At 39.3% G+C, this 27,766-nt stretch overlaps 1 protein-coding gene across 2 annotated transcripts; it reads right to left on the reverse strand.

Annotated features, from left to right (window-relative positions):
- Nucleotides 1–217: 217 nt before the first annotated feature.
- Nucleotides 218–27,766, reverse strand: LOC133536832 (uncharacterized). 2 transcript variants are annotated; one of them, XM_061877419.1, is made up of 8 exons: nt 27,044–27,766; nt 26,761–26,969; nt 14,324–14,569; nt 11,863–12,000; nt 11,718–11,787; nt 11,535–11,641; nt 8,560–8,632; nt 218–1,041 (listed from the first exon to the last, which is right to left on the reverse strand). In XM_061877419.1, exons 1-8 carry the CDS (start codon nt 27,195–27,197, stop codon nt 620–622), a joined length of 1,419 nt encoding a protein of 472 aa, XP_061733403.1. In that variant the 5' UTR covers nt 27,198–27,766; the 3' UTR covers nt 218–619. The 2 variants fall into 2 exon arrangements, with proteins under 2 accessions (XP_061733403.1, XP_061733404.1); XM_061877420.1 differs by lacking the exons at nt 11,535–11,641; nt 11,718–11,787.

Genomic DNA, 27,766 nt, shown 5'->3' on the forward strand with positions numbered 1-27,766 from the left:
CAGCGTTAAAAATATTATATGGCTCTCACAGAAATACATTTTAAAATATTTGGCTTTCATGGCTCACTCAGCCAAAAAAGGTACCCGACCCCTGCTGTAGATCCACGTTGATGTGTCTCCTCTACTTAACAGCCATAAAAATATTACAATGCTCCCAAATATATTACACTAAATACCTCCATTCTACATTGTATTACTTTTATGTAACAAAAAGACATTTTTAGGGTGTGGAAACTTGTATTTTGTAGTTATAGCAACTTCCTCCCGGTCAACTTCCTTTGATTTCACTTTATCGAGGTGAGCATGCAAGGGGTCACATTGGTGCCACATTGGGGCCTGTGTGTGTTTACACTGGAGTCTAATAAAAATCAAATATTACTTGCAGTCAGCTGGAAAAAAATCAAATTTTGGCCACTTTGGCCTGCAACGTAAATGTAATCTTTGAGCGTTCCATTTTCGCACCTGGCGCCCCCACTCATGTAAGCGTGTTCCGAGTCCGTGTTGCATGTCATGTACACTAGCGAGAGCTACGGCATCCCCACGCAGCCAAAACGGCTCAATACTCGGCCAGGCATTTAGTCGTCGTGGCAACACATCTTGTTTAGTGATGCTGCAACAATCACGAGTAATGTCTGCCATGACTTAAAAAGTCCGACTGAATAGCTCGGTGGTCGTCTACCTCATCTGTGTTTAGTCCTGGTTTCTCAGCCAACGCTTGTGTGGAAGTCGGACCGCCAGATTTCTCTTCTGTGTCGCTGGAGCCCCCCCACTGCTCCAAATTGGTGTGCGCTGGTCTCCCCATGTGCAGGTTCTCCGTCACCGGTGAGTACACGTACTTACGTCGAATTAGGCCGAGCCTCTCTGGTTTTTTATCATCCGTGGGGGAAGTTGAGACGATGGCCTGATCAATTCTGGAGGAGCCTGGACTTTTTCTCTTCTCCTCCCCTTGGTCCTCTTCCTTGGACAACTGCGAGGCCTCCGTCACCTCCTTTTCTTCGATAAAGTCTCCTGCTGTGTGATGATCGGGGGGTTCCTTTAAGTCTGAAACACATTTGGTTTTACTGAACAACAGCGGTAGCAAGCGCAAACACAAAAAGACGCAATTTCGCCAGAGTTTTTTCACCATGAACGCTTCTACTCAATTCTCTTAGACGGGGTGTGGTCGACAAAACAAATAACCACGAGGGTTTCGAACTAGCTGTCGCTCCCGTCGCTCCACGGGGTTCACGCGAGTTGGCCGGCACGCATGACGTTTGCAGTCACGTCCTTCCTGACGCCCTGAACCACCACCAAACATTTTGAGAAACCCTTAAAATATAAAACGTTTCACCATACCTGCCGAGCCTGCATGGGGACTTTTCGTGCATGTTAAGGGCCTTAAAAAGGCGTTCGAACATACACAAAACCCAAAACCAGTGAAGTAGACACGTTGTATAAAATGTAAATAAAAACAGAATACAATGATTTGCTAATCCTTTTCAACCTATATTCAATTGAAAAGACTGCAAAGACAAGATACTTAACACTCAAACTGGAAAACTTTGTGATTTTTTGAAAATATTAGCTCATTTGGAATTTGATGACTGCAACGTGTTTCCAAAAAGCTGGCCCAAGAGTCAAAAAAGACTGGGAAAGTTGAGGAATGCTCATCAAACACTTATTTGGAACATTCCACAGGTGGACAGGCTAGTTGGGAACAGGTGCGTGAAATGATTGGTTATAAAAGCAGCTTCATGAAATGCTCAGTCTTTCACAAACAAGGATGAGGCGAAGGTCACCACTTTGTGAACAAATGCTTGATCAAATTGTCCAACAGTTTAAGAACAACGTTACTCAAGGAGCTATTGCAAGGTATTTAGGGATTTCACGATTTACGGTCCGTAATGTCACGGAAGAAACACTGCACATAAGCGATGATATTTTGTACCTTGGATCCCTCATGCGGTACTGCATCAAAAACCGACATTAGCATGTAAAGGATATCACCACATGGGCTGAGGAACACTTCAGAAAACCACTGTCAGTAATTACAGTTGGTCGCAACATCTGTGAGTGCAAGTAAAAACTGTTCTATGCAAAGCGAAAGCTATTTATCAACAACACCCAGAAACGCCGCCGGCTTCCCCAGGCCTGAGGTAATCTAAGATGGACTGATGCAAAGTGAAAAAGTGTCCTGTGGTGTGACGAGTCTACATTTCAAATTGTTTTTGGAAACTGTGGATGTCGTGTCCTCCAGAATAAAGAGGAAAATAACCATCCGGACTGTTATAAGCGCAACATTCAAAAGCCAGCGTCTGTGATGGCATAGGGGTGTATTAGTGTCCAAGGCATGGGTAACTTAAACACCTGTGAAGGCACCATTAATGCTGAAAGGTACATACAAGTTTTGGAGCAACATATGTTGCCATCCAAGCAACGTTATCATGGACGCCCCTGCTTATTTCAGCAAGACAATGCCAAGCCACGTGTTAAAACAGCGTGGCTTTGTAGTAAAAGAGTGTGGGTACAAGACTGGCCCGCCTGTAGTCTCGATCTGTCTCCCATTGAAAATGAATGGCACAATATGAAGCCTAAAATACCACAATGAAGACCCCGGACTGTTGAACAACTTAAGGTGTACATCAAGCAAGAATGGGAAAGAATTCCACCTGAAAAGCTTCAAAAATTGGTCTCCTTGGTACCCAAACATTTACTGAGTGTTGTTAAAAGGAAAGGCCATGTAACACAGTGGTAACAATGCCCCTATGCCAACGTTTATGCAACATGTTGCTCACATTAAATTCTAAGTTTATGACTACTTGCAAAAAAAAAAAAAAAAAAAAGTTTCTCAGTTGGAACATTAAATATCTTGCAGTCTATTCAATTACATATAAGTTGAAAAGGATTTCAAAATCATTGTATTGTTTTTATTTACAATTTACACAACGTGCCAACTTACTGATTTTGGTTTTGTAGAAGAAAAAACACAGCAATCTCTAAAGGGTCCTTACGGGGCTTTCTTTGCTTCCTGGGCCCTACTGATCCATCCATCCATTTTGTACCGCTTATACCTTTTGGGGTCGCGGGGGGCGCTGGAGCCTATCTCAGCTACAATCAGGCGTAAGGCGGTGTACACCCTGGACAAATCGCCATCTCATCACAGGGCCAACACAGATAGCGTTCCTGTTTTGTAACCCTGTACACTGTTTGTTTTTGTCTAATCTTGAACGTTGTTTGTGCTGAAAACAAAGTTTCATTGTACTTGTGCAATGACAATAAAGACCTATCTATCTATAGACAGACAACATTCACACTCAAATTTACACACTCGATCCAATTTAGTGTTGCCAGTCAACCTATTCCCAGGTGTATGTCTTTGGAAGCCGCAGTACCCGGAGGGAACCCACGCAGTCACGGGGAGAACATGCAAACTCCACACAGAAAGATCCGAGCCCCGGATTGAACTCAGGACTACTCAGGACCTTTGTATTGTGAGGCAGATGCACTAACCTTTCTTCCACCGTGCTGCCCGGGCGCTAGTGATATAAAATAAAATAGTATGAAACCACTTCAGACTGTCAACATTAGGGCTGTGAATCTTTGGGTGTCCCACGATTCGATTCAATATCAATTCTTGGGGTCACGATTCGATAATGTATCGATTTTTTCGATTCGATTCAATTTGATTCTCGATTCAAAAACGATATTTTTCCGATTCAAAATGATTCTGTATTCATTCAATACATAGGATTTCAGCAGGATCTACCCATGTCTGCTGACATGCAAGCAGAGTAGTAGATTTTTTTTAAAAAAAGCTTCTATAATTGTAAAGGACAATGTTTTATCAACTGATTGCAATAATGTGAATTTGTTTTAACTATTAAACGAACCAAAAATATGACTTATTTTATTTTTGTAAAAATACTGGAGACAGTGTGTTGTCAAGCTTATGAGATGTGATGCAAGTGTACGCCACTGTGACACTATTGTTCTTTTTTTTTTTATGAATGTCTAATGATAATGTCAGTGATGGATTTTTAATCACTGCTATGCTGAAATTATAACTAATATTGATACTGTTGTTGATAATATTCATTTTTGTTTCACTACTTTTGGTTTGTTCTGTGTCGTGTTTGTGTCTCCTTTCAAATGCTCTGTTTATTGCAGTTCTGAGTGTTGCCGGGTCAGGTTTGGTTTTGGAATTGGATTGCATTGTTATGGTATTCCTGTGAAGTGGTTTGTTTGAATGATAAAAATAAATAAATAAATAAATAAATAAAATTAAAATAAAAATTAAAAAAATCAACAACAAAAAAAAGATTTTAAAAAAATGAGAATCAATTTTGAATCGCACACAGTATTCGATTCGATTCGTATTCGTATCAATTTTTTCCCACACCTCTAGTCAACATAATTTGTAGCAATTAGGACCAAGATATGAAGTTGTGAACCAGAGTTATTCACGTTTCGTGGCGGACCGTCAGATCAAAGTTCTTCGCCATGCCACGCCCACATCCTGTCATTTGCAAAACATGTATTGCAACTTATCATCATCCATCAGTTTAGTGTCTGTCTCTGATCACCTAAAGTGCAGAAATGACAGTTAGATTGGTGATGGCGTGGGGCAGTCTTTGCCGCTAGGCTCCACCCACAACGGGTAGCTATGAACAGGTGCTGACTCATCAGGCATTTCAGAGTGTCATCAGCGTCATTTCTACTAAATAAGAATAAGATGTAAATTTGTGCAGTCATGTTATTAACGTTCCGTGTTTTGAGGCAAATCATCGGAGCAATGTTTAGCGCCGTGCCATGCACACATCTTATGGCGGAGGCAAAATTTGTTACAAATGTATCATCCATTATATGTGTAGTATCTGTAATTTTAACTGTGACTCATTTGGCCAGAGTCCTTCGGAGGAGATTGTTAAAGTACCACCCTTTTTTTTCCTGAAAAATGGCCAAACAATGTTTGACGCCGTGCCACGCCCACATCTTGCGGCGTAGGAAAAATGTGTTCGCAACTCATTATCCCCTGCATGTTTAGTATGTCATTTTAATTGCGACTCATTTGCTCAACGTCCCAAGGAGGAGTCCGTTAAAGTACCACCCCTTTTTCTCGCCCCCAAAAAACACAAGGCGAAAATCAAGATGGCCGACTTCCTGTTCATTTTCAAGTAATGCTTCCTGAGACTTTTATGTGTGTCCCGTCATGATAGATGTCTCCTGCGATTTGTGTCTCGATACATGAAACTGGTAGGAGGGGCATTTTTTCCCCTAATTTTAAAGGTGACACTAGAGAGCCAACTTTTAAATGTAATTTTCGGGACCCCCAAAATACAAAATTGCCTGAAAAATGTGGGGACTTTACGTGCCTGTTAAGTGCCCCAAATAGGCATCCCAACGTACAGAAGAAAAAACTGTAATTTCAACAGGGCCCTTGCGATACCCCACTTACTGATAAACTAAAAGATTTTCAGTGCTGTACTTGCATACAAATGTTTTAAATGTTTCTATGAAGTTGTACATTTGGGGGTAGAAGGTTATATTTTGCTTTGTGCATATTTTCATAGTTGGTGGCATGTCAAATATTCACTTGATTAAAGTTTTGCTTTATTGCAGTGTTTTTCAACTACTGCGCCGTGAGATGTTGTCTGGTGTGCCGAGGGAAATTATGCAACTTCACCTAATTGGTCCAAAAAATATTTTTTGCAAATCAATAATCATAACCTGCAAATAATGTGCCATTGTCTAGTGTCATTGCCGTATAGCAGTGGTTCTCAAATGGGGGTATGCGTACCCCTGGGGGTACTTGAAGGTATCCCAAGGGGTACGTGAGATTTTTTAAAAATATTCTAAAAATAGCAGCAATTCGAAAATCCTATATTTATTAAATAATACTTCAACAAAATATCAATGTAAGTTTATAAACTGGGGGGAAAAAAATACAACATTGCAATATTCAGTATTGACAGCTAGATTTTTTTGGACATGTTCCATAAATATTGATGATAAATATCCCTTTTTTTGTGAAGAAATGTTTGAAATTAAGTTCATGAATCCAGATGGATCTCTATTACAATCCCCAAATAGGGCACTTTAAGTTGATGATTACTTCTATGGATAGAAATCTTTATTTATAATTGAATCACCTGAATAATTTTCAACAAGTTTTTAGTTATTTTTTTATCTTTTTTTCAAGAAAAACCACTACAAATGAGCAATATTTTGCACTGTTATACAATTTAATAAATCAGAAGCTGATGACATAGTGCTGTATTTTACTTCTTTATCTCTTTTTTTCAACCAAAAATGCTTTGCTCTGATTAGGGGGTACTTGAATTAAAAAAATGTTCACAGGGAGTACATCACTGAAAAAAGGTTGAGAACCACTGCTGTATAGTGTTTGGCAGGGTAACCATGTCGGACTCCAGTAGGTGGCAGTGGGTAGTTAATTGCTTTGTAGAAGTCGGAACACGTCAAGGATAGTTTGTCGTGAACCCAATATGCAGAGCACAGTTGGAGACAGCATGCAATCAAAAAGGTATGTAATGCTTAAAACAAAAATGACCGAAGGGCAAGTCCCGCTAGGAAAAAGAGGGACCCTCTAACTCCAATACCGAGGAGTGGAGAATATAAAGTATTTTTTGGTCCAGTACATATTTTTCATTTTTCATTATTGACATATTTTTGCCACTTTATGTTGTATATTATTTTTGTATGTAAGATTTCCAGATCATTTTATTATCCATGATTACACCCAACAATTTGATTTCATTTACTCTGTCAATGTTTAATCTGTCTATTTGTATTTGTGTTTAACTTTAAGGGTTGGAATTGGGGGTTGGATCACCAAATGATTCCTGGGCGTGGTGCACGCTGCTGGGCACTGCTCCCCTCATCTTCCAGGGGGTGAACATGGGGATGGGTCAAATGCAGGGGATCATTTCATCACACCTAGTGTGTGTGTGACGATCGTTGGAACTTCGACTTTAACTTTATTTCCTTATGTTACAGAATAGCATTATTTTAGTTTTGCTGAGATTCACAAATGTCAAACAATCTCTTTAATTTGTTTATTTCTTCTGTTATTATTTATATTAGCTTCTGTGTGTTCTTTCCTAAACAAAATGCAAATAGTACTAACTTTAACGTGGCCCTATTATGCAAAACCAAATCTTCATACCTAGTGGTGCCCATCTGCATAAGTCCAGAAAAGTTGAAATCAAACCGTGGAGGCATTTTGGAGAGATTTATTAAACAATCTTGCCTTTCTTCAATCCCCTGAACGAGCCGTTTGGAATTTTGTCTGTCCTGTATGCAAATATATCCACATATGGTATATATTTGCCCAAAGAGCTTTGGGCTAGCTATGCCATCATTGTAGTCCGATGCTGTAATCAATAAACAACTTGTTTTTTACTATCCTCTTGTTGTGGGGCAGACTGGCTCGTACATGCTCATGCATCCTCCGCCGTTGGCCTTTCTAATATAAAAGTAGTGTATAAGTCAAACTGACATCTGTCAGTAGGCACGCTGTGGATGCGCTGAAAACTACATGACGGGGAGAAAAGGCAGTGGAAGTGGAAGCATGTAAATAAGACCGCCAACAAAACGGCACATCCTGAAGAGATGGTCAGAAAGCAGCTTAAAGACAGTCTGTAAAACATAATCTATGCAATATTTTGACCAAAGAGCCACCAATACATGTTATGTAGACCGCAAAAAAAAGGTTTTAGGTGTAGAAAAAAATTACAATATGACCCCTTGAAGTCCTTTGTTACCTAACAAATGTCGTTTACAGGTTAAACAATTTTGGTCCCAGTATTGATCCCTGGAGTACGCCGCAAGATATATTTAGCGTTGAAGACATGTGTTCACCTAGCTTCACATAGTGCTTCCTGTTGGTTAGGTAGCTACTTACCCAGTTCAAGACCAGCCGTATGATTGAATTGATCTAATTTGTTAAATTATCATTTCGATTCATTATGCAGCTGCACACGTTTTACAATCAAATTGAATTGGTAATTTCCTGTAAATAAACTTGACTTTCAACCGTGTCTGAAAGTGGGTTATGAATGTGACTGTGGAGCAAAATGCACACCAATGCGTAGGCAGTATTTATCATCTAGACTACAAAAAAATGTGTTGAATGCAGATTAGACTCATCATAACTCCCCTTTATAGGTAAAACTGCTTTATTAATGCGCTATTAATGATAACAAAGCGCTATTAATGATAACAAAGCAGTTGCCTTATCACTACTACAACCATGGTTCTTCTGCTGCTGTGTTGTGCAAAATCCTCCAGACAACCAGCGTCCTCTGCGGTGGATGCTGGGTCTCAGACTAAGGATATACTTGGCAATTAATAAAAATCCAAGGGGTCGAAGAGAGCTATATTTTCATTTCCACTTTCTCATGCACCCCACACCATTATTGTGTGAATGTATGTGTGAATGGGCGAATGTGGAAATACTGTCAAAGCGCTTTGGGCTCCTTAAAAAAAGGGGTAGAAAAGCGCTATACAAGTACAACCCATTTACCATTATTAAAGTTAATGTTGTTTGCAATATCAACTCACCTGGAAATTTCCGAGTACGCTGCACGTCCTTGTTAAAGTATCTAACTGCTACTGACCGCTGCGGTAAGTAATCCTGGGGGAGATAAATAAGTAAGTAGAAATCACCATTTAATTCAATCTAACGTGTTAAAAAATAATGAATTGGCCGAGATCAGGGCTATTCAACTAATTTATTTTGTTTTTCATGTAAGGACGGGGGGCAAGATTTGGCCCCTTCACTATTATCTTTATTTTGTATATTGCTGAGAACCACCATTCTCTGCAGTGGGCATTTAATTATATTTATTGAGTTAGTGGTACTAAATTTTTAAGACTCCTGCAAAAAATCTAGTCAAAGATAATCTACTGTACATCAGTGTTTCCTAAACATAGTTTTGGCCGCCAAAAATATCTTTCTCAGCTGTGGGCCGTACTCATTTGTAACACGCTTTTCCACCACTTGTGGGAGTAATGACGATATCAAACAAACAGAAGAAGTCTGGAGCTAAAGTAAGAGAAGTTTCTTACTTTAGCACATTAGGTTTTTGACAGTTTAGATAAAGAGCATATTATTTATTTATTTTGAGCACAACATAAATGTATGTAAATATACGCAGTATATTTGATTAGTATTAATTGTTCTAGTCAGCCTGAACTAAACTTAAGGTTTATGTATCAAATAAATAAAACTTTTTGTGATTAACACATGGTTTCATATCATTTGACAAGGTATTTAAAGGGGAACTACATTTTTTTTAAATGTGCCTATAGTACACAATCATGATGAAGTTAAGTTAAAGTTAAAGTACCAATGATTGTCACACACACACTAGGTGTGGTGAAATTTGTCCTCTGCATTTGACCCATCCCCTTGATCACCCCCTGGGAAGTGAGGGGAGCAGTGGGCACCAGCTGAGTGGTGATTTAACCCCCAATTCCAACCATTGATGCTGAGTGCCAAGCAGGGAGGTAATAGGTCCCATTTTTATAGGCTTTGGTATGACTCGACCGGGGTTTGAACTCACAACCTACAAATCTCAGGGCGGACACTCTAACCACTAGGCCACTGAGTAGGTTTGTGCATGATCCATCCATCGTCATGAAAGACATGACAATGGATGGATATTTTTTTAATGCTTACTAACTTGCAAGTAAATGTAAATAAAAGTCCACTTACAGCGGAGTCAATGGCTGCTTCTCTATTTTTCCCATAAAATCCAATAAATAACTATTCAAAAAGCGCCAACAATAGTCGATTTACATTTTGTGATTTGAATATTAACCAATTATTAGTGATATTTTTTATTTTAAGCGCTAACGCAGACAATTTATAGCGGCGCCGTGATCACTTCCCTGTGTCCCTATATGTACACTATCAAGTGGTCTGCTGCTTCCTTGCTTCCTCGCTTCCTGTAAGTGTATTCTAGATTATAAATCATGCAACTAACCTGGACAGGAAACGTATGAGTGGGTATGACAAGATGGTACACTTTGACAGCCATTTAGGACCCAAAAGTGGGGAGAACGACGCTAAAAGATGTGTGTTCCCCCCAGTAAGTGATGTTTTACAATGTTTGTTGGCTCTCATGAAGTCTACAGTGAGTAATAATCAGTGAAGGAAAAGAAAAAAACAAACGTTGTGATGCTTTTTTTTAATGAATGCACTGAGTATGCTTAAAATGATCAAATTATATATTTCCTAAATGTTATTATAAATGTGCCTGTTACTACATTACATACATACTTACATCAAAGGCTCCATTGTAAGCAGACTTTTAATCGCATTTATTTAATATTTTGAATGCAAAAAACCCAAAAAACCTCCATCGCCATGTCTTTCATAATGATTGTGAACAATAGGAAAAAATCCCAAAAAGTGCAGTTCCCCTAAAGCTGCAAGTAGGTTGGATATAATCATTGAATAGGGTTAAAATCAAGAGCAAGCTCACTAATTCCGTATTAATATTTGAGTGGGCCCCAGGGCCCGCTGTAGGAGAAAAGTTGGGCCCCCAGGTCAAAAAGGTTAAGAACCCCTGGTCTATATGACAGTGCTTTATTGTTTTTCAGAATATGCTTAAAAAATGTGAGTCTCTTCCAAGAACCAAATCAGTACTAAAAAAAAAGCAGGGCCCTCGCCGGTACATAAATATGGAAAACATTTGTATTTAATTTTTTTAAACTATGTATGTAATTTTGTGACGTTCAAGTTGAACAAACTAGTGATAGATAGATAGTACTTTATTGATTCCTTCAGGAAAATTTGAAAATTTCAGTAATGAAAACGATTTAAGTAATACCTTCCAAAATAACAAACAATTATTGCAGAAGTACAGAACATAAGAGAAAGGGTAAAAAATAAATAAAAAAAAATTTAAAAATAAAAAGGGATTTGCTTGTGGATACTCAAAATTCCAGGGGTTCGTCAATGTAGCCACAACCGCCGTAACTTGTCATTGGTGGATAAGGATGTCCTGTCACTGTGTTGTTGTGGCTACTGGCTGGCTCTGCAGCGCTAACTGTGTTTAATCCTCAGTACCGTGCCATGTTTTGTGTGTTCATGCACGTGTATATTTTCTTCTTTTTTTAAATGTTTACTGGTTTTGCCACTTGCCTGTGCATAAAAACTGCTGCAATAATCTTGTTTGCTTAATTGATTGTTGTTACATTGAGCATGTTCAAGTCAGCAAAAAATGTCAAAAAGTGCGCCAAACTGTGTGCTTCTGTCAGGACTTAGAAGACGTTAATTGTATAATATCATCGCCAAGCAATGATTTTTTTTTTACTATTGTTTACGTTGGCACCCATGCCATTACAGAACCAGGTTTGGGTGCCCATTCCTACTTCCAAGTTTTGTTAACTGAACTCACGAGCCAGTCTGGTGTCATTCCCAGGCCCTATTTGGACCCCGGGCCACCAGTTGAATAGCCCTGGTCTAGATCAATCCAGAAGTGATTTTGGTATGCAGTGTTAAATATGAAATGATAAGAATGACATACCGAGCTCGATGAGCTGTGATTATCATCTGGCTCGGACTTGAGGCAATACTCCACCTCTTTGGGTGCAGGGGGGATTTCATCGGTCTGGATCATCTTATTTACTTTGTCTGTTACCATCGCAAAATAAAAACAATAACTCTGACGTATCGACGCAGACTTCAGAGGCTTTATGCTACTCTCTACCTTTCCTGTTTTCTACAACATCGAGCCTGAGAGCGGAAATGTTGTGGCTTTTCGACTCTCTCCTTCGTTCCTGATTGGAGAAATCCTGTTTACCATCGCTGGCGTGTTACATCTTCTAACTCACGGCATGATGAGTGGAACTTACTTCAACTTCTTTGGTTAGATCGTAAACTTGCGTTTGCAGACAGTAGAACATCTCGTTGCTCCTACACAGCTTCCTCTGCTCCGCTGCCACGTGACGATGGAGAGTACTTTGAAGTAACTTGTTACTCCTCTCCAAATTCTACAACACAAGGGAACATAAATACACTGTATTGTACATTACCTCAAAGATGTGAGTACAGTACACCATCTTAAAACATTTATGTCCTCAGCGGGTAGTAATGCACATACTTTAGTATAATTTAGAGTAGTCAGTAAGCAGCTTATGTAGTAGTATAGATTTACTATCCTATGGAAAACATCATCGTATAAAGCATGGTGACGATGTGATGGTGTGGGGCTGCACGGGTGCTGCTGCCTCTGGCGAGCTGGAATTAATGTTTACCCTCAACATGGTGCAGTTACCTCGTGCTGACAAGTAATGGGAGATGCCAGATTATTTGATTTGATACAATTAGGACATTTTTTTTTCTAAATTAATATTAATGTTTAACCTAATAAAATATATGATTAAGAGTGGCCATTTAACAATTGTGTATTTTTGTAACATATTAGTTGTAACAAATTGCAATCTTTTACACAATTTAACCTACAAAAAACATAGCACGTATGCAATAAGTTACCCTAAAAAATGTGGAAGTGACTCATGCTCGCGGTGGGTACCTCGAACCCATATGGTACCAATTTTTGGTACTTTTAGTAATAACATACGTTTTGGCAATACATATGTATTTCTTGATAATAAAGTCTCTTTTTTAACATTTAACAGTGATCTTAAATAGATTACTTTTCTCTACAGTTGATATATGTTGTTTGCTTACATTTCTGATGTATTCTAAATATTATATAGTAGCCCTTGCACGCAGTTATAATTCAAAGACATTAGATAGCAGACTTTGCACGCAGTTACAATTCAAAAACATTAGATAGCAGTAGTATAGACAAATGTTTCTCAACTGTAGAGGCCCATTGTTGGGCCGCCAAAAAATATCTGTGGTCTGTATGGGCCGCAGCAGTACCCTGTTGCAATACACCTTTTCACCAGTTGTGGCAGTAATGATAACATCAAACAAACAGAAGTCTGGAGCAAAAGTCATAGACATTTCTTGAGCGCAAAAATTATGACTAAAGTGGTGATGCTGTATTTTCATTTGCACTTTAATTTTATCAACAGTTTACTGAAGAAACATCAATTCTTATTTATTACTAATTTAGTTAATTTTAGCACAACACAATTGTATGTTTGCATTTTTTAATCATTTATTTATGAGTCCTTTATAATTCAGTATCTATAGTTATGAGTCTTTTATAATGCAGTACCTTTAGTTAGTACTTATTTATCTAATCAGCCTGACCCAAGCTTAGATGTTTTGTGTTAAAAAAATATAAAAATATTTTTGATTAAACACATGCTTTCATATTTAAAAAAAAAGTAGGTTAGATATAAGTAATAATTAATTAAATATGATTAAAACCAAGACTAAGATTATGAATCCAGTGTTAATATTTGAGCAGGTCCTGAGCCCCCCTGTCGTGGAAAAGCTGGGCCCCGAAGTCAAAAAGGTTGAGAACCCCTAGTGGAGGGGCAGTTTTGTAGAGCAGTGAGTGAGTGTTTAGCCACACCATCTGCAAATAAAACCAACAAAATTGAAGATATGTTTTGTTGCTGTTGCCAGGAAGTAGTCTTTGCCATTAAGTTGAATGTGTCATTCTAGTGTTTTGTTGAGCCCTACAAATGGGTATACTTTAAGTATCGTATTTATTAAACACCAGCTGCTTGATTGCAACGTGCACCCTAATTTGGAGCTGTTGAAAATGCCATGTAAAATTGCTAATGCTAATCAGTAGCATGTGCATGGCATATCCAATGCAGCATCAAAAGAGAGGCCTTACTTTTGAGCGCTTTCTCTCATTAAATGTGAACTTTGTTTTTTAGCAGGCAAAAAGTGTAGCATTTCCTAGCGGCTGAACTCAAGGTGAGTGCTTGTTTGCCCGTCAAGTGCTTGTGGCACTGCACAGTCTGCAACCGAACATGACGTCACGTGCAACAAAGGTATTGAAATAAGGTACCGTTGGGTATTTTTCATTTATCCAATATTATCAATACTTTGAGAGTAATATCAAGCAACACTCAAGCCAAGACGCACCCGCCACCATGTTTGACTTTTAATTTTTTAAATATTTTTAAACACTTGTGTTGCAGTAATGGCTGTCAGTGGACAGTAAATCCACTATACAAGCTGTACACAGACTTCTCTGAAGTGGATCCACGTTTATTTCCCATTGTTTTATGATGAGTTGTCACTTTTGTCAGGTACTGTATACTTTTTACACATGTAAGCATACTAAATATTTATATTTATCTAAATATTATTTTACTACTTTAGTGTCTATGCACGATCACACATTACAATGCATGCTTCACCCGCTCCTCCTACACATACCCATATCCGCTTGTCCTTCTCCCTCATCTCCTCGGCCGCCTTCTCCAACCGTTGGCTGAGCGCCTCCTTCTCCAGCAAGGTGGGGCTCTGGAGGATCTGCGTCTCAAGCTGCAGGATCTTTACCTTCGAGTCGAACAGCTCCTTCTGGGCGTCCTGCAGCTTCTTTCCCAGAGCGTCGCAGCTGTTGCGCGTGTCGCCCAGCAACTTCTGAATGGCCTTGACCTCGTTGATGTGACTGTTTTGAATCTGAGGAGCACATGTTCTGAAGTGAATCCATGGGTTGTTGTTTTTTTATTCTTACCTTGTTGGAAGTTAAAAGTAACTCTTAGCGTGAGACAGTGTTTACTTTCAACATTTCAAGTTGAAATTATTTGTAAAACGTCTGATGTATACCAGTGACAGCTTTAGTGGTATTGTGGAAATTAAGTAATCACTCATAGTCGCACACAGTAGGTGTGGTAAAATCATCCTCTGCATTTGACCCATCCCCTTGTTCACCTCCTGGGAGGTGAGTGGAGCAGTGAGCAGCAGCAGTGATTCAACCCCCAATTTCAACCCTTGATGCTGAGTGCCCAGCAGGGAGGAAATTGGTCGGCCGGGGTTCGAACTCACAACCTACCGATCTCAGGGCGGACACTTTAACCACAAGGCCACTAAGCTGGTCTTATTAATTAAATATAGTACCTTGAAGGTAGAAAAGCGCTATACAAGTACAACCCATTTACCATTTACCATAACATACATTTAAAAATACTGCAATTAACAGGGTCGCAAATAGTTTTACACACTGTATAGATGAGAACCGGGTTGGGAGTCACACAAAGGGCGCCGCCTGTCAAATTGTGGTATGGAAATTTCTACGGAATCTCCTCTGTGTTGACTCGACACATTTACCACAAACCAAATGTTACCCTTAAAAGGTGTGAAGGTGTAAGGTTTGGAATGTTATTGACTAGTTGTTGTAGCAAGAACTTCCAGTTGGGTGTGATGGTCACGTGATATTCCCTTTGCAGCTGGTACACACACTCATATTCCTACGACCTATCAAATAAACAGAAGGCTGGCCTGAAGATATGTTTCCATTGAACCTTCATTACTCAATCTCCAAACTGCCTTTTATTTCGAAACCAGCCTTCTTATGAGGTGTTCCAATCGTTTAAAACTTGGCACACCACATAATCAGATATTAAAATGAGTTTTTAATGCTATATCTTTATCGGCTGACTTACGATTTGGGATTTAACAGTAGTCTTTGACACGGTGGACCATGAGGTTTTAATCATCAAGGGTACAGTGCTGCACGGGTTCATCGTTCTCTGCACTCCCCTCGTATGGGATTCCCCAAGGGTCAATATTAGGCCATTTCTCTTTACCTCCATTTTTACCCCCACTCAGCTCTGTATTCAGGAAGCATGGCAATTTCATTCCACTGGTATGCAGATGACTGATGTACGTATGGATGGTTCTTAATTGTAAACAAAAAAAGACTGCAGTGATGATGACACTGGGACCCCGCCTGTAGTTCTGGGTCTTTTGGCCTCATTTAAAAAAACTACAACATTGACAAATTTGGAAATAAACATGCAGTCAGATTTAAAAGTAGATAGTCAAATAAAAGGCTGTTGTAAAATCAAGCTTTTTATCAACTGCGGCATACATATGCACACATGCCCCCACCCCCAGCCCACAAATTTGCCTCCGCTTCACCCCAGTGGTATGATGAACAAAAGAGCAACGCCCCCATTGGCCAGCAGTTGCGGGCCAGATGCCTGCCCACTCCCCTTCTGTTGCAAGTCTTGTGTTTTCTGTGTCAACATGTGTATATGTAACCCCTCCCCCATATGAGCACAGTCTGAGATCGATCTTTTTTTTTTTTTTTACTCATCCTACCTCAGCGTCTACTAGAGATGCGCGGTTTGCGGTCTCATCCACGGAATCCGCGGGTAAACCGCGGGTTGGGCGGTTGACATGACGAAAAAATTGATTTTAATTAGATTCGGGCGGGTGGCGTTTGAACCATCCGAAAAATATTTAATATGCATGGTTCTGTGATAGGTATCCTTTGCCATTCAAAGTGTCCTTTAATACCCGTGTCATAAAGCGAAGAAGACAACAACAAGCGACGCTATAATTCTTCTGAATGACAGCCGGTAGTCACCTAGACAATAAGTATTAGGGCGTGCTATGAAGCCATTGGCTTTGTTGCCTACTACAACATGTACGATCTGCTTGTCAGTCCAGCATCATGTTGTGTGTGGTTTCCACGGCAACACGCACACGACTGCAAGGCATACTGGGTGACACAGAGGTGTCACTGGTTGTGATATAAACAATTTTAACACTCTTAGTAATATGCGCCACGCTGTGAAGCCACACCAATTAAGAACGACAAACACATTTCGGGAGAACATCCTCACAGTAACACAACATAAACGCAACACAACAAATACCCATAATCCTTTGTATTCTTGACACAGACTATTTTATACACCTCTGATGTATTTCAGGGAGCGGTTGGCGGGCGGGTGCGGTCCTGATAAAATGTTGGTTCGGGTGGACGGCGGGTGGATGACGACTTTGATGATGCGGATGCGGGTGATATAATTGCCTACCCGCGCATCTCTAGCGTCTACCTTTTTTCCACCTTCCTGATCTGTTCCTGTACAATGTTTGAGTACTCTTGAACAGGTTTGTGGAGAAAATAAATTGTGGTAAATAAAGAGCATAGCATAGCAGAGCATAAAATACCATACCACAGCATAGCATATGATATCATACCATCTCTTTTCTTTAAGTTGTTGTTATATTTACTCAAAGTATTTTAATAAATAAATAAATGGGTTGTACTTGTATAGCGCTTTTCTACCTTCAAGGTACTCAAAGCGCTTTGACACTACTTCCACATTTACCCATTCACACACACGTTCACACACTGATGGAGGGAGCTGCCATGCAAGGCGCCAACCAGCACCCATCAGGAGCAAGGGTGAAGTGTCTTGCTCAGGACACAACGGACGTGACCCCCCCAAGAATCAAATCGAATCATGTGGTAACCAAAGATTCACAGCCCTACTAAAAATACTGCAATCACATAAGTTTCAGTTTCAGTTCAGTTTCAGTTTCAGTTTATTTTCAGTCTAACAAAAACATATTCAAACATAGATCACGATTCAAAAATGAATAACACGACTGAAACAGGCAGAAGCAAAAAAGCTTATATGCCCAACATAAATTGTTTACATTCAATTAAGTTACCTTTTCTAATAATTCTGCAACACAAAAAGAAATAGTCATTCAGCATCCACATTCAGGCTGCCCCCCAACAAATACAGAAATATGTACCTACACACATACACTTTTCTGTAAATAGATAAACATACATACTTTCTAAATACAACATTTAACCAAACAAACATACATTTCTAGTTCACATAACTTTTTAAAATACATTGTGACATGTTCTTTTTGAAATTAAATACTGAGTCACTCATTTTTATTTCTTTACCAACAGAATTCCACAAATTAACACCGAGAACAGATAAACATCTACGTTTAACAACTAGTCTTGCTTTTGGTAAAATAAACTTAGATTCATCTCTTAGATTGTATTTGCTGGTCTGTAGAGAGAAGTATTTTTGAATTCCTTCTGGAAGAGTATTTATTTTTGCTTCGAACATTATCTGTGTTATTTTATAATAAACAATATCTTGAAATTTCATAAGTTTTGATTTAACAAATAATGGATGGGTATGGTCATAATATCCTGCTTTGTTTATTAGCCGTACAGCTTTTTTTTGCAGCAAAACAATATCATTAGTTATGGTTTTAAAAGTGGTTCCCCAGAGTTCTACACAGTATGTCATGTATGGAAGTATCAAAGTATAATAAATTGTTAACAAATAATTATAATTAAGTAATTCTTTAGTTTTATACAAAACACCAAGTGTTTTTGATATTTTTGTTTTTATATAATTTACATGTTGTCTCCATGATAATTTATAATCAATTATAACTCCCAAAAACTTAGTATCAAAGACACGCTCAATTTTATCTCGATTTATTTTAATATTTACTTCCTTAGATACCTCAGTTTTGGTACCAAATATCATAAATTTAGTTTTAGCAATATTAAGTGATAATTTATTCATATCAAACCAGTTTTTAAGCACTGTCATTTCTTGTTCTATTTTTACCAAAAGTTCATTAAAAGATTTTCCAGAACAAAGGATAGTTGTATCATCAGCAAACATAAAAAATGTTAAGAAACTTGATGAATCACAAAAATCATTAATGAAAATTGTAAATAACTTAGGACCAATTATAGAACCCTGAGGAATTCCACAAACTATATTTTTAAATCCAGATATTGTATTATCCACCTGAACACATTGTTTTCTATTTTCTAGATAGCTCTTGATCCAGGACAGAGCTGGCCCTCGGATGCCGTACTTATCCAACTTATTTATTAACTGTCTGTGGTCAATGGTATCGAAGGCCTTTTTTAAATCAATATAGATGGCTATTGTAAATTCATCATTATCCATAGCAGTACTAACCTCCTCTAGCATATGCATTACTGCATACGTAGTTGTTCGATTTTCCCTAAAACCATACTGCTGCTGCTTAAGCAAGGTGTTTTTTTCCAGAAAATTATTTAACTGTTTTGTAAAAAGCTTTTCTAAAATTTTTGAAAATTGAGTGAGTATTGAGATCGGTCTATAATTTTCCATAAGATGCTTATTTCCGTTTTTAAAAACAGGAATAACCTTTGCTATCTTCATATCATCTGGGAAGTATCCACACTGGAATGATTGATTACATATGTGAGCCAATGGCTTAGCAATTAAATTAATACATTCTTTAATAATGACCATATCTATGTGATGTATGTCTGTAGATGTTTTACTTTTAAAGGCTCTTACTGTTTGAATTATATCCACTTCTGTTACTCCACTCAAAAACATTGATTTTAAATAAGGGTTTATTGTGTTTTTAGTCAAGCCTGTGTCCTCATAAACAGGTATTTTTTCTGCAAGTGCAGGGCCCATATTAACAAAATAGTCATTAAACTCTTCCACTATCATTTCTTTTTTGTTTATCCATCCATCCATTTTCTACCGCTTATTCCCTTTCGGGGTCGCGGGGGGCGCTGGCGCCTATCTCAGCTACAATCGGGCGGAAGGCGGGGTACTCCCTGGACAAGTCGCCACCTCATCGCAGCGCCAACACAGATAGACAGACAACATTCACACTCACATTCACACACTAGGGCCAATTTAGTGTTGCCAATCAACCTATCCCCAGGTGCATGTCTTTGGAGGTGGGAAGAAGCCGGAGTACCCGGAGGGAACCCACGCATTCACGGGGAGAACATGCAAACTCCACACAGAAAGATCCCGAGCCTGGATTTGAACCCAGGACTGCAGGACCTTCGTATTGTGAGGCAGACGCACTAACCCCTCTGCCACCGTGAAGCCCTTCTTTTTTGTTTAGTTTTATTATCATTTATAAAGTAGCTCGGAGTCTTATGATTTTTACATCTATTACCTAAAACCTGGTTGATTGTGTTCCAGGTTTGTTTAATATTATTTTTGCTATCTTCAAATTTCTCGTTATAATAACTTTTCTTTTGCTTTCGTAGAATAGAAGTCAACTTATTTTTATAAATTTTATACTCCCTTTCATTTTGTTCAGTTTTATTTTTTAAGTAACTATCATACAGAACATTTTTTCTATTGGAGGCCATTACTAGACCCTTCGTCATCCAAGGCTTATTTTTACTCACTTTCTTTAGTGTGGACTTCAGGACTGGACTGCAGGAAATATAAAGTTCTAACCATTTAAACAGAAATGCCCTGTATGAATCATTACAATTTTCAATATACACCCCTTCCCAGAAACATTTTGAAAGCTCATTCTTAAATGCTTGTATTCTTTTAGGTGTCCTTAATCTTGTTAATTTGAACAATGTTTTTTGTGCTATATTATTTACAATCATACTTTGAATATTCACAAACACTGGAAAATGATCTGTGATGTCACTAAGGAGTATTCCACCTTAAGCATTACAGCATTTTTAAATAACATGCAGCAAATGCCAAAAACACACAAAACAGAATCTTGACAAGAGGATACCAGACCTATCCATCCATCCATCCATCATCTTCCGCTTATCCGAGGTCGGGTCGCGGGGGCAGCAGCCTAAGCAGGGAAGCCCAGACTTCCCTATCTCCAGCCACTTCGTCTAGCTCTTCCCGGGGGATCCCGAGGCGTTCCCAGGCCAGCCGGGAGACATAGTCTTCCCAACGTGTCCTGGGTCTTCCCCGTGGCCTCCTACCAGCTGGACGTGCCCTAAACACATCCCTAGGGAGGCGTTCGGGTGGCATCCTGACCAGATGCCCGAACCACTTCATACCAGACCTACCAGTTGGAAAATGTCACTCTATAATACATTAAAATATTATGACAAGAGTGTTGAACAACGATGTAAAGAAAAATGCACCTTTTAATTCCACAAACTTTTTCCTGGGTAATTTGCTAGTGTCTTTAAAGGGCAGCATCTGCCTATCATTCACAAACCATGTAAGACAAGAACACACACGGCCACCGCTGCTGCTCACTGCTCCCCTCACCTCCCAGGTGGTGGGACAAGGGGATGGGTCAAATGCAGAGGTTCATTTCACCACACCTAGTGTGTGTATGACTATCAGTAGTACTTTAACTTTTAACATAATAATAATAGTAATAATAATAATAAAAGTGTGGGGTGGCTAAAAATGCAGCTAATGGGAGTACACCATTCCACTCATAAAGACCTCTAAACAAACGTCCCAAAACACGCCAACAATACTCTATTTACATGTCGTGACCTGAATAGCAACCAAGTATTAGCAATATTGTTATTATGAGCGCTAACGCAGACAAACTATTTTTAATGGCGCCGTGATCACAGAGAGCTAACTAGCTTATGGTGCTGCATCGCCTCTGAGTTGGTGAAAGTCGATTCTAGATTATAAACCAAGCCTCTCACCTGGATAGTAGGATGCGGAAAAAAACTGAGAAGTTGGTCATCTTTGACCATCCAATTAAGACCCGGAGATGGCGTGAATGATACGTAAAGTTGCTCGTTTGCAGCACTTTTTTAAAAATGATTAATTCTTCATCCAAACAGGAAGACATAAACATCTCATTAGTCGGCATCCCAGTGAGAACAGACATTGTACACAAAGTGATTTTTTTATTATGTTTATGATTTTTACATCTTGTTTACACTTTGTGTATCCATACTGCTGCATGATGCTTATTCATGATGCGCACTTGTGTTGTTGTTGAAAGAAACAGCAAACATTATGATGCATCTGTAAAATTAAGACGCCTCTGTATGCTTAAAATTAGCAAAAAACGCTAACTATAACATGTTATTATGATTGAGCCTGTTACTAAATTACGTATATATTGTACTTACGGCGATGATGGAAGATTTTGGGTGATTTTTAGAGTTTATAGGGAATAGAACGATGACCAATTGCTCTAGAATGCAAAAAAAAGAAAAACTTGTTTTGTATTACATAAAGAATGATAGGCAAAATCCCCACAAAAGTGCATTTCCTCTTTACAACTATAAACTTACAGCATTTTCTTGTGCAGTTGTTTCTAGATTATGTTCATCTGTAAAATTAAGACGCCGCCGTATGCTTAAAATGAGCAAAACACGTTAAGTATTACATGTTATTATAATGTGCCTGTTACTAAATTACATATATACTTACAGCGATGATGGAAGCTTTTGGATGGTTATTAGAGCACTTTATAGGGAATAGAGCAACGTCCACTGGCTTCATTGTTAGCTGACTCTTGCCAGCATTTATTTTTGGAGTTAGAATGCGAAAAAAAAAAGTGTTTTGTATTACATAACGAATGAGACAAAACCCCCAAAAAGTGCATTTCCCCTTTAAAACTACAAACTTGCAGCATTTTCTTGTGCAGTCGTTTCTGGATTGTGTTCATCATTAAAATTAAGATGCCGCCGTATGCTTAAAATGAGCAAAAAACGTTACATATAACATCCACGTCCAACCGGCAGGAGGCCACGGGGAAGACCCAGGACACGTTGGGAAGACAATGTTTCCCAGCTAGCCTGGGAATGCCTCGGGATCCTCCGGGAGGAGCTGGACGAAGTGGCTGGGGAGAGGGAAGTCTGGGCTTCTCTGCTTAGGCTGCTGCCCCCGCGACAAGACCTTGGATAAGCGGAAGAAAATCGATGGATGGATGGATAATGAATTATATACTGTGCACTTTATAGGGAATAGAGGGACGGCCCCTAGTTTCATTGCTAGCTGACTCTTGCCAGCATTTATTTATGAGGTAGAATGCAAAAAAAGAAAACATGTGTTTTATATTACATAAAAAACGATTGGGAAAATCCCCCAAAAATGCATTTCCCCATTAAAACTATGAATTTGCGTTTTCTTGTGCAGTTGTTCCTGGATTGTGTTTGTCTGTAAAATTAAGACGCCACCTTATGCTTAAAATGAGGAAAAAACGTAACTATTACATGTTATTATGAATGTGCCTGTTACTAAATTACATATATACTTACAGCGATGATAGAAGCTTTTGGAAGTTTTTTTTTTACAGCACTTTATATGGAATAGAGCGACGACCACTGGCTCTATTGTTAGCCGACTCTTGCTAGCATTTATTTATGAGCTAGAATGCAAAAAAACTAACAAAAAACATGTGTTTGGTATTACATAAAGATTTATAGGCAAAACCTGCAAAAAAAACGCATTTACCTTTGAAAACTATAAAACTTGCAGTATATATTGTGCAGTTGTTTCTGGATTGTGGTCATCTGTAAAAATAAGATGCCGCCGTATGTTTAAAATGAGCAAAAAACGTTAAATAGTACATGGACGTCCGTCCGGCAGGAGACCATGGGGAAGACCCAGGACACGTTAGTTAGACTATGTCTCCCAGCTGGCCTGGGAATGCCCCGGGATCCCCTGGGAGGAGCTGGACACTTCGAAGTGGCTGGGGAGAGGGAAGTCTGGGCTTCTCTGCTTAGGCTGCTGCCCCCGCGACCCGACCTCGGATAAGCGGAAGAAATGGATGGATGGATGGATTATGAATGCGCCTGTTACTAAATTATGAACAAACCCCGTTTCCATATTAGTTTGGAAATTGTGTTAGATGTAAATATAAACGGAATACAATGATTTGCAAATCATTTTCAACCCATATTCAGTTGAATATGCTACAAAGACAACATATTTGATGTTAAAACCGATTTTAAAAAAATGTGTTTTGCAAATAATCATTAACTTTAGAATTTGATGCCAGCAACACGTGACAAAGAAGTTGGAAAAGGTGGCAATAAATACTGATAAAGTTTAGGAATGCTCATCAAACACTTATTTGGAACATCGCACAGGTGTGCAGGCTAATTGGGAGCAGCTGGGTGCCATAATTGGGTATAAAAAGAGCTTCCCAAAAAATGCTCAGTCTTTCACAAGAAAGGATGGGGTGAGGTACACCCCTTTGTCCACAATTGCGTGAGCAAATAGTCAAACAGTTAAAGAACAACGTTTCTCAAAGTGTAATTGCAAGCAATTTAGGGATTTCAACATCTACGGTCCATAATATCTTCAAAAGATTCAGAAAATATGGAGAAATCACTCTACGTAGCACTTTATAGGGAATAGAGCGACGACCCCTGGCTCCATTGTTAGCCGACTCTTGCTAGCATTTATTTATGAGTTAGAATGCAAAAAAACTAACAAAAAACATTTGTTTTGTATACATAAAGAATGAGAGGCAAAATCCAAAAAAATTGCATTACCCTTTAAAGGCCTACTGAAACCCACTACTACCGACCACACAGTCTGATAGTTTATATATCAATGATGAAATATTAACATTGCAACACATGCCAATACGGCCGGCTTAGTTTACTAAATTGCAATTTTTCTTGTTGAAAACATTGCGGAATGATGACGCGGATAGGTTGATTGGCAACACTAAATTGGCCCTAGTGTGTGAATGTGAGTGTGGTCTGTCTATCTGTGTTGGCCCTGCGACGAGGTGGCGACTTGTCCAGGGTGTACCCCGCCTTCCGCCCGATTGTAGCTGGGATAGGCGCCAGCGCCCCCCGCGACACCAAAAGGGAATAAGCGGTAGAAAATGGATGGATGGATGGATGACGCGTGCGCTTGACGTCACGGACTGTTAGGAAATATTAGGGCAAAACCACTTGCTGCTAAAAGTAGTCTCTCTTCATCACACAATTAAACAGTATTCTGGACATCTGTGTTGCTGAATCTTTGGCACTTTGTTCAATTAATAATGGAGAAGTCAAAGTAGAAAGATGGAGTTGGGAAGCTTTAGCCTTTAGCCACACAAACACATGGTGATTCCTTGTTTAAAATTCCCGGAGGTGAAGCTTTACTATGGATCAGAGCGGTCAAGCGAACATGGTTCCCGACCACTTGTCAACCGGCAGGTTTCGGTGAGAAAATTGTGTTAAAAAGTCGCCTCTTACCAGAGATCTGTGGAGTTTGCGCCGTCCATGCAGCTGCCGTGACTTCCCTCAGACACTGGCCTCAAGACACCCATGGACACACCCCTCCAACTATCAGGTACTATTTAATCTCACTAAAACACTAGCAACACAATAGAAAGATAAGGGATTTCCCAGAATTATCCTGGTAAATGTGTCTAAAAACATCTGAATCTTTCCCAATGCAATTGTCTTATTTTTTTATTTATTTTTTTTGTAGTCCTTCGCTATCAATATCATCATCCACACATCTTTCATCCTCGCTCAAATTAATGTGGAAATTGTCGTTTTCTCGGTCCGAATAGCTCTTGCTGCTGGAGGCTCCCATTAAAAATAATGTGAGGACGTGATGAGCCCTCACCCTTGTGACGTCATCGTCTGCGACTTCCGGTAAAGGCAAGGCTTTTTTTATCAGCACCAAAAGTTGGGAACTTTATCGTCGATGTTCTCTACTAAATCCTTTCAGCAAAAATATGGCAATATCGCTAAATGATCAAGTATAACACATAGAATGGACCTGCTACCCCAGTTTAAATAAGAAGATCTCATTTCAGTAGGCCATGGGTGTCAAACTCTGGCCCACGGGCCAAATTTGGCCCGCCGTGCAATTTCATTTGGCCCTTGAGGCAATATCAAATTAACATTAGAGCTGGCCCACCGGTACTATACAGCGGCTCTACACTGCATTCGCTACTAATACTCATACTTGCCAACCCTCACGATTTTCCAGCCATTCTCCCGAATTTCTCCAGATTTCCACCCGGAAAACAATATTGGGGGCATGCCTAAAAGGCAATGTCTTTAGCGTTGTCTACAAAATGTTGTCACGTCCGCTTTTCCTCAATACAAACAGCGTGCCAGACAAGTCATATAATATATGCGACTTATACACATACTTAAGTGAATCCCGTGCATACTTGCTCAACAGCCATACAGGTCAGACTGAGGGTGGCGGTATAAACAACTTTAACACTGTTACAAATATGCGCCGCACTGTGAACCCACACCAAACAAGAGTGACAAACATATTTCGGGAGAACAGCCGCACCGTAACACAACATAGACACAACAGAACAAATACCCACAACCCCTTGCAGCACTAACTCTTCCGGGACACTACAATATGCACCCCCCACTACCACCTAACCCCACCCCACCCATTGCATTGTTATTTTATTTTAAGATTTATTAGCCTGTGGAAAAATGTAATGTTGATATTTACCTCAGAAGGCTGCAAATATAGAAAAGAGGCATTAAATGTTTTATTTATTTTACCATAAGTTTGTTTGTTTTTTGAAAGTTGATTTTACACTATTAAGTTGTATAAGTATTGCTTGTTCCATATTCAGTGGTAAAGCAAATCAGTGTAGCAAACTGTGCAATTATTAACAATTTATTCATGCACTTTCTCTTGCTACTTCAAGGCTTGAATGTTTGATTCATTCATTATTATTTTATTTTCAAATGTATTATTAGCCTGTGGTAAAAGTTTGTTTTGATATTTACCTCAGAAGGCTGCAAATTGAAAAGACGCACTCATTTTTTATTTAAATTTTATTTGATATGCCATTGATATTTTTTTATTATTATTATTATTATTTGAAACTTGATTTTGCATGTCACTATAAAGTTATATAAGCCTTGCTTGTTCAATATTCAATGCAAAACTTGTTTGGGTCCCTATCAAAAGGATAATTATTTCAACCTTGGCCCACTCTGTATTTGAGTTTGACACCCCTGTCTTTAAAACTACAAACTTTAATTTGCATTTGCACTTGCATGTGTTCAAGGGCAGCACTCTTTGTATGCATTTGTTTTGGAAACTGCAGCGTTTCTGTGATTGCAGCATTTGTTTCCTGTGCTTGCTCAGGTCACGCACCTGAGTAATGCTGCCCTCCAGGTGTTGGTAGTGCTGCAGCGCCGCCGAGTGGCGGTGCAGCACATTCTTCAGCAGTCTGTGGCCTGTCTTGACTACTATCAACTTCAGCTGAAGGTCGCCATTTTTGCTGTTGAGCTCATTTAGGCTGCGCCTGGCAGTCAGTTGGCATGTCTCCACCTGACCGATTGGCGGCAATTTTGTCCTGCCATCTAAAAAAAAAAGAATTGCATTTATTAATTGGGCTTAATTTGACTGCAGAACCGCGTGCATGCTTGGAAAGTACCTTCACTTCTAATAAAGGGAGTCTGCCTCCTTGTCTCCGTGGCTTTGGCTGCGTGGGACTTGCACGCCTCAGTGTGGAGTTTAGGCAGGGAGCACCGCGAACCATCGCCGTCACCCCGACTCTTCGCTGCAGAACTCCGCCGGTTGGCACTCATCGCGGTGCAACGGAACGCCAACAAACGCAGAAGCTGAAACACTTAACTTTTTTTTATGTTATCCCAACCCCTCCCTCCAACAAGACTTGAGCCTTTATGGTGTCATTGGTGCAAAACAAAGAGCGAAACGAGATGTCACTGTTGTTGGCACACGTGGTTTGATATCACGTGACTATGTTGTCGACGACGCCGGAAAGCCGGTTTAATAGTTGTCACGTGACTACCGTGTCTTGTCGCTAACCCCCTGTCTCAGAATAAAAAGTATCACAGCACATCAATATTTAAATAGAACCTTACCTTATAACGAACATTAGTCAATATTACATATTGTCTATTAAAACTGGACCCTCAAAAGCCGCTGTACTAGAGCATGTAAGATAGCGCATTTACGACACTATTTAAACTACAAACATTAATGGTTACTCGTGTTTTAAGATGTTAAAATACTCCGCTGATATGTGTAGTAAAATTACCACGTTAAGTGGATTAAAATGTGCCAAATAAGCGCAAAAACAGAGACAGAGACGGAGGGGCGGCAAGATCGCTAATCCGCTAGCGTTTGCAATGCA

The sequence above is a fragment of the Nerophis ophidion genome, linkage group LG18, assembly GCF_033978795.1.
Source record: "Nerophis ophidion isolate RoL-2023_Sa linkage group LG18, RoL_Noph_v1.0, whole genome shotgun sequence".
Classification (NCBI taxonomy): Eukaryota; Metazoa; Chordata; class Actinopteri; order Syngnathiformes; family Syngnathidae; genus Nerophis; species Nerophis ophidion.